This window comes from Oryctolagus cuniculus, chromosome 3 (assembly GCF_964237555.1).
Source record: "Oryctolagus cuniculus chromosome 3, mOryCun1.1, whole genome shotgun sequence".
Classification (NCBI taxonomy): Eukaryota; Metazoa; Chordata; class Mammalia; order Lagomorpha; family Leporidae; genus Oryctolagus; species Oryctolagus cuniculus.
The window spans coordinates 63,597,511-63,612,594 of NC_091434.1; the positions used below are offsets into that span (position 1 = coordinate 63,597,511).

Here is a 15,084-nt window from a genome sequence, read left to right on the forward strand (position 1 = left end):
TTATTACAGTGGTTTAATTATATTATTTTAAATTTGTGTATATTTTATTTTTTCTGTAATAACAGCTTTATAGATACATTATTTCAAGCATTTATGTAGGTTTGCTAAAGTCTACCAAGGAGCTTTGTGTCTGGGGTAGATCTGAAAAAGTAAATTAACATTACCAGTTCAGCATATTACACTTTAGCAATTCACACATATAGAACTCCTAGAGGGACTTGAATATCCTCATAGATCCCAAGGAAGTAGAGTCACTGGGCAAGGAAAATAACTTGGTTTGGCTTTCCTCTGCAATGTTTCAGGTAATTTGGTAATTTCCAACTTCTATAGAATTTCTGATACTATAAAGCTTAAGTAAATTGAAAGCATCATCCCTCAATTAAAGAAATAGTTCATTTAATAATTAGTCCCAAAAAGCCATCTATCTCCCCTTTACCCACATGATTCAGCTGTTCTCATCCTCTTGAAGAAGTATATTGATCAATATACACAGAGAACCATAAATTTCCCGATTTTCAAAGAACAGGTGCATTGATGGCTGCTGACAAGTATCATAAGGCTACAGAAACTGCTAACTATAGAAAAGAAATTTTAATGTTTATTCATACAAGTAATTATGGCTAAATTATTCTGTCTCCTTTCCCATGCTACCAATTTAGAATGAAGAACACATGAATACTTCATGGCAACTATTTTTAAAATTCTGTTATATATTAATACAGTATAATCATAAACAGAATAAAAACATTTAAAATTATATATACACACACACAGAGAGAAAGAGAGAAAGAGAGAAAGAGAGAACACGCGAGCTTTGTGACTACTTTAAAGGAGGATACTAGAATCTGGGTATCTTCATGAAATCCCTCTTGTTTAAATTTCCAAAATTAGGTTTAGACTACCAAAGTAATCAGCATCTTAATTCCACTTGAAAAATTTCTTTCTAATACCCATTTTCTTCCCTTCTTCATTTTGTCATTCTAATTTTCACTGGAACCTTCACCCAAGGAAACAAAAATAAATAGGAAAAGACCAAGTTCATTCACTTTAATGCTTATCAGTCAACTAAACTAAAAATTTATCTGTAGGGATTAAGAAAAAAGTAAATTGGTAGCAAATACTAAATTAATACACTGATGTTACAAATTACCTTTCTATTTCATTCATCTGTATTAGCAGTCTTCTCCAGGTCTGGCTGTAAGAACGTTATTCAGACATAGACCCTGTATTGTACAGTCTACTTCTTTTTGCACCAAGATTCTTCTGCGCATTCTGTATAAACGTAGAGGGCTCACTGGGGCCAAGTACTGCTGTAGGTGCTGGTATAAGGCAACAAACACCCTTTTCTCACTGATCCTGACTTTCTAATGTCAAGACATAGAACATTCTAAAAAGTACAAGTATACAGCACATAACCTTATGACAAGTGTTACCAAGAAAAGAAGGACATGAAGAACACAGTGAAGGTGGGGGAGTTGGATTTTTAAATTGAGTTATCATTTATCATCATGTTCCTCTCTTGAAAATATTTTAAAATTTAGAAATCTGTCCATTTATACCTCTCTAAGCACCAATTCATATCAAGGAATATAATATGAACAAATTTCTATTACAGAAACTGGATGACAGCTCTCTGCTATGGCCTGGGGGAACAGCAGAGGATGGCCCAAGACCTTGGGAGACCAGGAAGAAACACCTGGCTCCTGGCTTCAGTTCGGCGCAGCTCCGGCTGTTGTGGCCATTTGGAGAGTGAACCAACGGAAGGAAGACCTTTCTCTCTGTCTCTCCCTCTCACTATCTGTAACTCTACCTCTCAAATAAAATAAATAAAATCTTAAAAAAAAAAAAGAAACTGGATGAATAACCTCAACATTCATAATTTTAATGACAGATTAGCTATTATTTAACTTTTAAATCCTTAATGTGCTGTACATTGAGATTTAATGCTATAACGAGTACTCAAACAATATATTTCACTTTGTGTTTCTATGGGGGTGCAAACTGTTGAAATCCTTACTTAATGCATACTAAACTGATCCTCTGTAAATAAAAAAAAAAAAAAAAAAAAAAAAAAAAGAAATTATCAATTCCCAACTTGACTCTCACTGGGATTAAACATGGCAATAGGTCTGCTCTGATTTCATCATCATTTTAAAAAATCATCTATTATTTTTCACTTTATGTTTCTGTGTGGGAGCAAACTGTTGAAATCCATACTTAATGTATACTAAGCTGATCTTCTGTATATTAAGATAATCGAAAATGAATCTTGATGTGAATGGAAGGGGAGAGGGAGTGGGAAAGGGGAGGGTTGTGGGTGGGAGGGACGGTATGGGGGGAAAGCCATTGTAATCCATAAGTCGTACTTTGGAAATTTACATGCATTAAATAAAAGTTTAAAAAAAAAAAAAAAAAAAAAAAAAAAAAAAAAAAACAAACAACTGCCTCATACTAATTTCCTATGCTTGCTAGTATGATAACAATTTTTATTGGTAATATAATAAATTCTCTAATGAACTTGATACCAAAATGACCACCAATAACATCACAGTATTAACACAGCATTAAATTCTTGAAAAAAGATCTGTTTTCATCCCCTGTCTTCATTAATTTACTGAGGTTTTGGGTGGGCAGGACAAATAGCTCTTCAATATATGGTATAAGTGATATCCAGCTACATTTCAACAGTGGCCGAAATTATATAGGGTTCTGCTGTTGTTGCTGTTTTCCCTCTTCAAAAATGTTTACTATAACGGTCAAATACCTCGCAGACAGCTGGGTTACTCTCTGGTGAACATCAGGTCCCTGGGAACTTGGCAGATTGGCCAGAATCCATATTTGGACAGACTTGGCAGAGGAGCTTGTGTTTATTACCACCGTAATTTGCCTACCTACCTCAGTGACAGTTATTCTAAGACATAAAAGCTTTTAAGAAATCTCACGTGCTCTCAAATTACTCATTTCATAACTCTCATTACTCATTTCACAACATTTTACTGAATCAAATATTTTTTAAAGTAGGAATATTAGAAATTGTACTCCCAAAAAAGAATACCTCCATGATGATGTGAGAGGCTCCCTCCGTTAGCAAGGATTTCGTCTCTAGCAGCTGCCTGTATTTGGAAACAACACAAGTCATTGGGACTTAGATATCACTTTGCAGTAGAAAAGTAAGATCCAATCCCCAAAGGAGAGGCACATACTCAGTTTTTCTAGGCTAAATAATAAATTAGAAGCCTATTTTTTCCTCTCTCTTAGACTGTATTTAAAAGACATTAAAATAAAATGTGCAGCCAAACTTTATACATTTTTTTCTAATGAACAGTAACAATGCCTAAAAGACTACCTTGAGATTCTGTGGAAAAAAAGATTCTAGATTCTACTTTGAACTGAACATTATACTAACACACATTAACAATTAGTGCTTACTGACTGCTTGAGGTACATCCTGAAAAGCACCAAGCAACTGTTTTGCAGTCTTTCATTTATTTTTCTATAGCCTTATGGAATAACTGCAATTACTCCCATTTCACAGATAAAGAAAATGTTAAATGATTTGCCTAATGTCAGACAACAGACATTAGAGTCAAGAGTGCTTACAAAGTTATCAGAGATCAATAATAAAAGCCCTGGTGGAGAATATAATAATAAAAGACCTGCTTAGGTCAATGACTTGAGACAAATTACCTAGCAGTCCTATGGATACTGAAGCATAGGAAAATATCCTGTTGTCTTTCCATGTTTTAACCGTCCTAATATGTCAAGCCCTGACTAAGCTCCTTATAAAGCACACAAGTTACAAAGAGAAACACAACAAAACATAGAATGACTGAAGTATAGAGTGAAAAAGGGTAACAGAAACCAGAATGACCTTCAATTCTGAATGACTCATGATTGTGTAATAGCCATGAGGGAAATACCTACAGCATCTTGAACCTCTCAGAATTATTCACAGGCATAGAACTATTAGGCGTTAGGCTGAGGTAGAACAGGGCCCAGGTTGGACAGATGGACCACATTTCATTGCAAAGTAATCTCTAAGAACCCTCACTGGGAGTGACTATAGTTCTCAATAATGTGTTATATACCACAAAAAGAGCTAGAGGGAAGAAGCTGCTAGGCTCCAAACGATGGAGAATGACAGGCTGGCTGCATGGCATGGAATATTTTGTATACACACACTGAAGCATTGCACTGTACCCTATAAAGATGTACAAGTATTATATGTTAATCATAACTAAAAAACTTGAGAGAATGGGGGCAGTGCTGTGGTGTAGCAGGTAAAGCTGCCACCTGCAGTACCGGCACCCCATATGAGCACAAGTTTGAGTCCCAGCTGCTCCACTTCTGATCCAGCTCTCTGCTATGACCTGGGGAAGCAGTGGAGGATGGCCCAAGTCCTTGGACCTCTGCACCCTCATGGGAGACCAGGAAGCTGCTCCTGGCTCCTGGCTTTGGATTGGCACAGCTCTGGCCAGTGCAATTATCTGGAGAGTGAACCAAAGGATGAAAGACCTTCCCCTCTCTCTCTCTGCCTCTGCCTCTCTGTAATTCTGCCTTTCAAATGAATAAATAAATCTTAAAAAAAAAAAAAAAAAAAACTTAAAGAACTCTCATTACTTAAGATTTAGGATCTTTTCAAATGAATTATAAATATGCTAGCCCTTGCTCTAAGAACTTACATTCCAACAAATTACTTCAAATAAAGCAGTTACCATCTGAGATCAGCAGCACTTAAGAGAATGGCAGTTTGGACTGGGAAAGAAGGAACAATGTCACACTGTAGTACTGCAGGAGAAGGAGCTCTGGATAGCCAGAGAGCAACATCAGAGCACTGAAAGGCTGAAGTGATGAAAAAGTACTCAAACTTTTGGGAGTGACAGATATGGTCATCATTTTGATTGAGGGGATGGTCTCACAGGAGACTATATTATGTCAAAATCCAATTTGCACACTTTATTATTTGACTTATCTATTTGAGGAGAGATACTAATGGTGAGGCTGAGGGTGTAGGTAAGCAAGAAGAAGAGAAGGAGTTCCCATTTGTTGGCTAATTCCAGAATCCCACAATGGCCAGGACCAGCCTGGGCTGAAACCAGGAGCTGGGAACGCAATTCCGGTCTCCCACATGGGTTGCAGGAACCCAATTACTCAAGCCATCACTGCTGCCTTCTAGGGGCTGTATTAGCAAGAAGATGGAATTGGAGTCAGAGGCAGGCATCAAACCCAGGTATTCTATATGTAGCACAAGTGTCATAAACTTCCACCTCAAATTGTATACTTTACATTGTACACTTTAAAAACTATAGTGCACAATGTCTTTCAATTATATTTCAAAAAATTGTAAAAAAAAAAAAAAAAAAGAGGGGTGGGGTGAGCCAAACAAATCATTTTGTGGCTTAAATCTAAAAGTGTGTGATGCCATTTAAAATATCTTGTAGTGCTATCTTTGGCAGGTACTCAATGGAGTTAAAACACAAGGATATCTGAGTTTTTAAGACATCTCATCTTCCTACAAGTTCCTCCATAGTCTAGTCTGTGTCTTCAACTCTAGGTACACTTGAAAGGAGAAATACTGGCCGTCAACAGAAGGCTTTATAAAAATTAGCTGCTTAAGGACATTTCAGAAATGTAACATAAACTACTAGCCAATGAACATACACTGATGATATCTCAACAACCCAGACCAAAAAGGTTGCTTACCTAAACTTACAGCTATGTCCTAGAGATGGGCAGGCTGCCAAAGTGATGTTAGGGATCCCTATATCACAGGCATTTCTACTGTCACTTAATGCAATCAGTTACTATGTGCTATAAGAAACAACCAAAGAATCACAGACTACAGGTACACAGAATATTAATTTTAGACTCACAATTCAGCACATAAGCCAGTGTATCAAATACACCTGACATTTCTACATACTAGCAAATCAAATGAGATAAATATAATCAAACTAAAATTCATAAATTAATAGTAAAATTTATTAACATTAAGAAAAGAATATAAAAGCAATATGATTGTATGCAGAATTACCTCAGTTTGTTCAAACACGGACAGTGGGTCACTAATTCCCCTGTAGTTAAAGGCAAAATAGAAGTAGATACATGCACCTGCATCGTATGTTTGAGTCACCCTAGAAAACAGAAAAAAAAATTCCCACAAGGGCTTTAAGTTAAGAGAAACAGATTTCATGTCTAGAATCTTGAAGGCAAAACCACCTGAATGATTAGCTGAAACTATAATCTCATTCTCTACCCAGCCTCCTAGGTCATGGAAGGAATGAGTAGATTGGCTCTCTTTAGAGTTGTTGACGAAACAGGTGAATTAAAGATGCAGTCAGAAACAAATACACCGTTCATTTAAGTGCCACTTTAGTCACTATTTACAAGTACACATTCGGTCTTTTCTCTTGTCTGCATGTTTCACATGACTAAAACGTCTATCAAGAAATAAAACAAACTTTTAACATTTCACCAGCATTTTATGATGAAATGCCATTTTCAATGACCTCATTGAAATTGGTTATATATTCCATTCCTTGACCCCATCGCTGCTGAAAACAGAAACATAAAACACATGGAATACACATATGGATATGCCAACACTGATGAAAATCAATTTTAATTATCTTAAAAATCCACACTGGTAAAATGTGGGCAGGTTATAACTCTTCAGACTACAGTAAGTGCTCTGACAACAATACTATAAACTAATTATTTGTCTGGATTCTCTTGGCTCAGGAGACTTAAAGATTCTGGGTAGGAAAAACAAGTAAGTCACTAAACTAGAGGTCATAAGAAAGATTGTTCAGCCATGGATATAATTTAAAAAGTAAATGACAATGAAATAAATATCAATGGCTTTTTTTCCCCTCTACAGATTGCTTAAATGCACTAGAAGACGCTCTTCTATGGTTAAAACATATACAGCTTCAGGATAAAGAATGACAAACAGCACTGAAGGATGCTGATAACTCAAGGTTCAGTTTACTAAGCTGTCTGATGATGGACTAGATACTCTGATAAACAGAACACAAAGAAAATATCAACAATTTTATGCCATTAAAAATGAGTCAAGAGGAAAGTGGTCTTCTTCTTGGCTGCCACCATGAATGGCACAAGTGGCTATCCAGATCCACAAGTCAATGACCAAATGTCTGCTTCAGAAACAAATGATCACTGATGTCCTCCACCCTGGGAAGGCAATAATGCCCAAGACAGAAATTTGGGAAAGATCAGCCAAACTGTACAAGTCCACACCAGAGCTCAGGCCATCTCTGTTTGGATTCAGATCTTGTTTTGCTGGTGGCAAGAGAACTGGCTATGGAAGGATTTACAATCCCTAGGATTACACAAAGAAAAATGATCCCAAATATCCGCTTGTAAAACATGGCCTGCATGAGAAGAAAAAGGCCAAGCAAATAGCAAAACGAATGCAAGAACTAAATGAACAAATGTAAGGGAGACTGCAAAGATCTAGGCTGGTGTTGGCAAAAAACAAAGGATAAAAAACTCTGCTCTGACTTTATCTATAGTGACTGACCGTTAACAAGAAAATTAATAAACTGTAAAACCTTAAAAAAATGCAATCTAGACTCGACTCTACAGATGGAAAATATCAAGGTAATTAAATCACAATGAAGGATTTAAACAAATATTACAAAAACCTGGGTAAGTCAATTGGGAAAGGTACCCAGAAAAGGTATACCTTAATGGAGATATACAGAAAATGTAAGCTATTGCTTTAGGTAAGAAAAATACCACATTATCAAGGTATAGGGTAAATCAACCAAGAGATAATAGAGGAGAGTATAAAAGCCAGACATTCAGGAGCAGAAGAAACAGATGAGAAAACACATGGAGGGAAAAATTGAAGGATGACCTAAAAATAATGACAATTCTAACATCAGGAATCAGGGGGATATGAAAGCCAACAATGGGGCAGTGTTTAGCACAGCCATGAAGAGGCTGCTTGGGCTGCCTACATTCATGTCAGGGTGCTTGGGTTGACTCTCAGCTCTACTTCCAATTCCTGCTTCCTGTTAATGCATACCCCGGAAGGCAGGAGGTGAAGTCTCAAGTATGTGGGTCTCTGCCACACTTGTAGAAGACCTGGATTGAGCTCCAGGCTCCTGGCTGCAGCAGGCATTTAGGAAGTGAATCAGCAGATGGAAGATTTCTGTCTCTGCCTTTCAAATAAAATGAACATTTTTAAAAACAAATAAAACTTGAATTCAATCATAAGGAAATACCAGACAACTAAAATTGAGGGATATGTTATAAACATAATAACTAAACATTTTATATAGTCCTGGACTTGATCCTGAACCAGAAAAAGAAGACATCAGTGGGACAAATGGTAAAAAAAAAGATTTGTAGATTAGCTAACAGTATTGTTATATATACTATAATCATATATAATTGTATGAGACACAAACACCTGAGAAAGATGGGTTAAAGGTATCTGGAACTATTGGTGTTAATTTTGCAAATTTTTATAGATCAGGATCATTGCCATCACCATTACCCCTCATTAAAAATTTAAAACCAATGTTCATGTTTTCCCAATCAGTTGGAAATAAACAAAACCTCATTATCCTCAGGAGAGATTTTTCTTTCTATTAAAACGACTCTAAACAGACAAGATAAAACTTGGTGAACTGTCTCAAGTTTTCTAAGCTGCCTCAAAATTAACAGAATAAGTATAAGAATTTAAAACTCACATGAGAAATGGGAGAAATGTGCAAATACCAAATATGATGTGATTGGGTGAAATACATCATCTTCCTAAGTTCACATTAATATTAAAGGGGTAGATGTGTGGCACAATCGATTAAGTTGTTGCCTGGGATGTCAGTATCTCACATCAGAGTGCCAGATGCAGTCCTGACAACTGCATATTTCCAGTCCAGCTTCCACGTAGTGGACCTGGGAGACAGCAGATGATGTCCAAACAGCTGGATTCCTGTCACCAACACAGGAGACCTGGATGGAGTTCCTGGCTCCTGGCTTTGGCCAGGCCTAGTTGCAGTGGGAAGTGAATTAGTAAATGGAAGAGCTCTCTGTCTTTTCTCTCTCTGTCACTCTGCCTTTTAAATAAAACAAATAAATCTTTTGAAAAATTAAAAAGATTTGGAAAACAAATTGATCAAATCAAATGCAAAGGCATGGCCTTAACTAATTATATCCTATTGTACTATATATAGGGCATCTATAAAGACTTAAATTGAGCAACTAACATACCACATATGGTAACTTAAATAAATATTATGTGATTGAAATATTTGCAGAATTGAAAACTTGGGATTTAATGGGTTAAAACAGCGTCTGTAAACTTTATGTGTAAATAAGGTATATGGGTATCCATCAAGAATGCTAGATTATTAAATCATATTATATGTGTGTATATGTATGATATGCTAATATGATAACTAAACATGTGTTTAGTTGTGTAGACCTGGACTGGATCATATGTATACACTCACATATCTGGGTTTTCAAAATGCAATTAGGAAAGCAGTTAAAACAGAACTAAGGTAATCACAGTCAAATCCCCAAATGCACTCACAAAGGTTCCCACAAAGAATTTAATTTAACAGAAGGAGCAAATATAGAGGAAACACTCTTTTTATTACACAATACAAATAGCATCTAATCTAAAATTTTAATGGCCTTTTAGGCCAAATGTTAGGTGCCTCAGAACAGAAGAAATGAACTGTTTAACAATACTGCTGTCAATTTGCCAGCTGTGTTTTTCTTCTAGTGTTAATTCACACTCATAAAAAAGATCCCTTAAATGTTTACATTTTAAGTACCAGATTTACAAAGTTTAAGAAAAATTGGAGAACCATTTTAATTATGAGGACACTATCATTAGAATTAACCACATTCAAATGAAATTTCAAGGATAAATTATTTTGTAACAATTAGTAAACATACACAATTCGTAAGAGAATCATTAATATCAATAAAAAAGTAACTAAATATTAATAGAGCATTGTCACTATCCAATAAATCCAGGATCTATATATCACAAAGTTCAGTTTTCAGTAGACAGGCAGAATACTAAATTTAGTTATAAAATGTTTGATGGGCCTGATCAATCAGTAACATGGACAAAAGCAAAATGAAAATCATTAAAAACACCTTGTAGAAACCTCAATTTGGGTCTACTTTAGAAGTGACTGAGCTCTAATACCTTTTAAAATGGACTAGCTCTATCATTTAAGACACTTAAATTATCCAGACAAGTAATGGTGTGGTTCACAAAGTCACTACACTATTCTTTAATTTCTAAAAACATTATGTAGTTATACTTTTTAATACTTTTTAAGAGTACTTTCCTTGTGTCAGACTCACTGACTAGCAGTTCCTTCTCATCTAATTTCTTCAGAAAATGGATCCTGAAGTGGAATAATACCAGGTCTGGCTTCCCAGATGAGATTAACTAATTCCAGGTAAATCAGAAGAACAAGCATCATGAACAGAAAAACAGATGCTCTTGAACTTACAATGGGGTTACATCCCAATAAATCTACTGTAATGTGAAAATATTTTAAGTTGAAAATGTTATAAAGGCACTGAATACCACTAACCTATCTGAATTTCATAGTTTAGTCAAGCCTAAAAACACTTATATTAGCCTACAGCTAGGCAAAATCATCCAACATAAAGCCTTTTTTTTAAAATAAAGTACTGAATATCTCAATTTATTGAATACTATACTGAAAAACAGAATGCTTGTATGAATACATGTTCACACCATTATAAAAGTAAAAAAATTCTAGGTCAAACCATTGTAAGTCTGCAAACCATCTTACATATAGAAAATATTGTGCTTAAGTATATCTTGTTTCAGAAATTCAACTTTAGGTACACTTAATAGATATACTTTTTTTTAAGATTTATTTTATTTATTTATTCGAAAGACAGAGTTACAGAGAGAGGTAGAGACAGAGAGATCTTCCATCTGGTGGTTCACTCCCCAGATGCCCACAACGGCTGGAGCTGTGCCAATCCGAAGCCAGGAGCCAGGAGCTTCTCCCCGGTCTCCCACATGGGTGCAGGGGCCCAAGGACCTGGGCCATCTTCTACTGCTATCCCAGACCATAGCAGAGAGTTGGATCAGAAGTGGAGCAGCCGGGACTAGAACCGGCGCTCATATGGGATGCCGGTACTTTAGCATTAACTCGCTGCGCCACAGCACCGGCCCCTAATAGATATACATCTAAAAATACTTTATTTTTATATATTTTATATATTTTTATATATTAAGTTGTGCTTTTCTATAATAAAACCTGGAGAAGTATTCTTGAAAACCATACACATGTGTATGTGCACACACACACACCCACAAAACAGTGAGCTAGTAATAAAATATAGAACGTTATATTACTACTGTATCATTTATTTTAAGGTTTCTCTTGTCATAATTTGTTCTGATTTCCATTTATTCTCCACTCCAATTAATTCTGTAACTTTTTAAGAAGCCAAATGTTCAACTTACCCTTGACACATAAAATCTCCTGGTATTACACATAAAATATCAAAAGACTGAATACAAGGGCAGGTGCGTGGTGAAGGTAAAGCTATCACCTGAAGTGCTGGCATCCCAGAAGGGCGCCTGTTCAAGTGCCAGCTGCTCCATTTCCACTCTAGCTCCCCGCTAATGCACCTGGGAAAGCAGTGGAAGATGGCCCAGGTCTTGGGCCCCTGCACCCACATGGGAGACCCATAAGAAGCTCCAGGCTCCTTTCTTTAGATCAGCCCAGCTCCAGCTGTTGCGGCCATTTGGGAAGTAAACTAGCAGATGGAAGACTATCTCTCTCTGCCTTTCAAGTAAATAAATACATAAATCTTAAAAAAAAAAAAAAAAAAAAGAAAACCTCCTTTTGGGCTCCTGTTACTTAACAAAGAGGACAAGATTATCAGTTAGCCACCACTATTCAATACAGAAGATATCAGCCACACTTGACATTTTAAATTTATTTAAAAATTTAATGAAATCTAAAAGTTAGTCCACAGTTACACTAGCCACATTTCAATCACTGAAGAGTCAATGTGGCTTGTGTCTACTGTATTGGACACTGCACAGAATATTTCCATTTACTGAAGAAAGCTATTATTGGAAAGCACCAAGGTAATCGACACTTAAATCTTTTGCTCTTTTATTCTACTCTCATTCACGTAATCAACACAAAAATTGTTTAAGTATTTTTTTCTCTAATGAGAAAAACCTGTGTTGACTATGCACACAACTTATGGTTACATGACTAAATCTTTACTTTATAGTTTTAGTAAATGAAGGAGTCCTTTTTTGCCAGGAGCTCAGACACTAGGCTTCTTACTGTCATGCAGTCAAGACAGGGTAGAAGACTCACTCATGGAAGGGAGTTCTACTGAAGCCCTCAAAACTGCTGTTAAATCCTAGCAACACAATCTTAACAGCGGTAAGTGCAGTTAGGAAAGCTTGCCAAGTGGAACAGACTGAAGCTCTTTCTCAGCTGGCAAATCATATTTCCCTATTGAGTGAAAAAAACAAAGAGTTTTTCAGGATAAGGAGTATAAGAACAATAAGGAAAACACTTACCTGCATGTGGAAAGAGGAGCAAATTGAACACCCCTCTCTTTGCATTCCCTTACTATTCTTTCTTTGACATTTCTGCAGAGATCTATAACCCTAGAAGAGATAAAACAATATTAAGTCTTCAAATGAAAACTACACATTTTAGTAAATTGCTGGCATCCTTCAAGTCTGAAGTTTGCAACTAAAGCTTTTATAGTCATTGTTTCAAGAGCTACCAAGAGCCTTGATCATGTGAATGAAGCCCTCCATTCATAACTTTAAAGAAGAAAGCCGCCATCTGCAGCACTGACATCCCATATGGGTGCTGGTCTGGCTGCTCCACTTCCCATCCAGCTCCCTGCTAATGTGCCTGGGAAAGCAGAAGATGGTCCAGGTGCTTGGGGCCGTACATCCATGCGGGAGACCCAGAAGCTTCTGGCTCCTTGTTTATGTGTGGCCCAGACCCAGCTGTTGCAGCCATTTGGAGAGTGAACCAGCAGATGGAAGATCACGGTCTCTCCTTCTCTCTCTGTAACTCTGCCTTTCAAATAATAAAATCTTTTTTTTTTTTAAAGCCCAACATCAAAGTAGATTTAGTTACAAGACCTTTATGCAATTTTTTTAGAAAAAAAAAAGCTATAAAAGAACATGTTAATGAAAGCTCATGTTTGGGTTATATGACTACCAATCTTTATCCATTTCTACCAAGTCTCTCTTTATTTAAAAATAACTGATTAATAATCATGATGGTATACAGTAAATGTTAGTAGCCTATTTGCAGGCCAAAAGTCAACCTGACAGAGACTAAAGTGCTTGTGTAAAGCACCTGCCTACTGTGCTACACTGATAATAAGTCTGAAAATGTGAGGGTAGTGCTAATCCTAAAGAGGAAGAAGGACTGATACTACTTGACAATATTGATCTGTTTTTAAATTGATTTTTTTAAAACTGTGCTGTAACACATGATTATAACCACCTATTTTGTTTCATCTGGAAAAGTAAAACTCTGAGGGTATATATAAACCATTTTATTCCCTGGCCATATATTGATAAGCCCTACTTTTTTTATAGAAAGCTTTTATTTAATAAGTATAAATTTCATAATTACAACTTTTGGATTATAGCAGTTCTTCCCCCACTACCCGCCCTCCCACCCCCAAACATTCCCTCCTCATACTCTCTGATCCCATTCTTCATTGACATTCATTTTTGATTATCTTTATATACAGAAGATCAACTCCATACTAAGTAAAGATTTCAACAGTTTGCACCCACACAGACACACAAAGTATAAAGTGCTGTTTGAAGACTAGTTTTACTGTTAATTCTCATAGTACAACACATTAAGGACAGAGGTCCTACATGGGGAGCAAGTGCACAGTGACTCCTGTTTCTGATTTAACAATTGACACTTTTATTTATGACATCAATGATCACCTGAGGCTCTTGTCATGAGCAGCCAAGGCTTTGGAAGCCTCTTGAGTCCACAAACTCCGACATTATTTAGACAAGGTCACAATCAAAGTGGAAGTTCTCTCCTCCCTTCAGAGAAAGGTACCTCCTTCTTTGATGGCCCCTTCTTTCCACTGGGATCTCACTCACAGAGATATTTCATTTAGGTCATTTTTTGCCAGAGTGTCTTGGCTTTCCATGCCTGAAATGCTTTCATGGGCTTTTCAGCCAGATCTGAATGCCTTAAAGGCTGATTCTGAGGCCAGAGTGGTGTTTAAAGCTCTATGTTTTAAACCTCGGTCCATTTAGCAACATAAGAATTGAAAATATAAACTAAGAAACTCAAAAGGCAGGAGTGTTTCTAGTTACAAACTGATCTGGTATGAAAATCAATTTAATAAAAACAGTAACATTTAAATAGACTAAACCATATAAAACACATTGAAGTTATCTATATATCCAATAATATAGAATATATGATTAAAACAAATATGAAAAGAGCTTAAATATTTTATTAACATAACAGGTATTTTTATGAATGTAGTATCTGAAAAGTTCATAAATTCTAACACAAAATAATGCTCTTAAATTCTGTTTTAATTTATAAGAACTGCAGCTAAATGTAACTTACCATTGTTATGTGTACCTTATTTTGGAATGGTAAAGATGCATATTTTAAAAATATTTAACAAAGCACTGCTTACTGATATTTAATATACCTTTATTTTGAAAATCCAACTTCCAAAACAAATACTTTAAAAGTGACTTGTGCCTGAAAAAGCAATGATCTAGAAATATGTGAGGTCAGAGGACCCTCATCCTATAGGCTAGTGTTAAAGATGACCGGTTATCTAGCTTAAAAGTCTGACTGTTGATATACAATTTAATACTTTATCCCTTTTAGTATTCTTTTTTGTTCTACTTAATACTATTGGTTGAACTCTGTAATTAACACACAATTATTCTTAGGTGTTTAAATTTAACTGAAAAGTAATCCCTGTTAAATATGGGAGTGGGAATAAGAGCGGGAAGAGATGTACAATTTGGGACTTGCCCCAAATGATGGA

General features: G+C 36.0%; 1 protein-coding gene across 4 annotated transcripts in view; it reads right to left on the reverse strand.

Annotated features, from left to right (window-relative positions):
• AGPS (alkylglycerone phosphate synthase) overlaps positions 1 to 15,084 on the reverse strand; it is a 136,963-nt gene that overhangs the window by 15,420 nt on the left and 106,459 nt on the right. For 2 of the 4 annotated variants that reach the window (XM_002712307.5, XM_070070624.1), the window contains exons 17-19: positions 12,590 to 12,679; positions 6,035 to 6,134; positions 3,056 to 3,113 (exon numbers count right to left, since the gene is read on the reverse strand). In XM_002712307.5, the coding sequence (XP_002712353.2) occupies positions 3,056 to 3,113; positions 6,035 to 6,134; positions 12,590 to 12,679 (248 nt within the window). Of the gene's footprint in view, positions 1 to 40; positions 1,918 to 2,439; positions 3,114 to 6,034; positions 6,135 to 12,589; positions 12,680 to 15,084 lie in introns of those variants that run through there. The other 2 variants (XR_011387229.1, XM_070070623.1) reach the window with 2 other exon arrangements.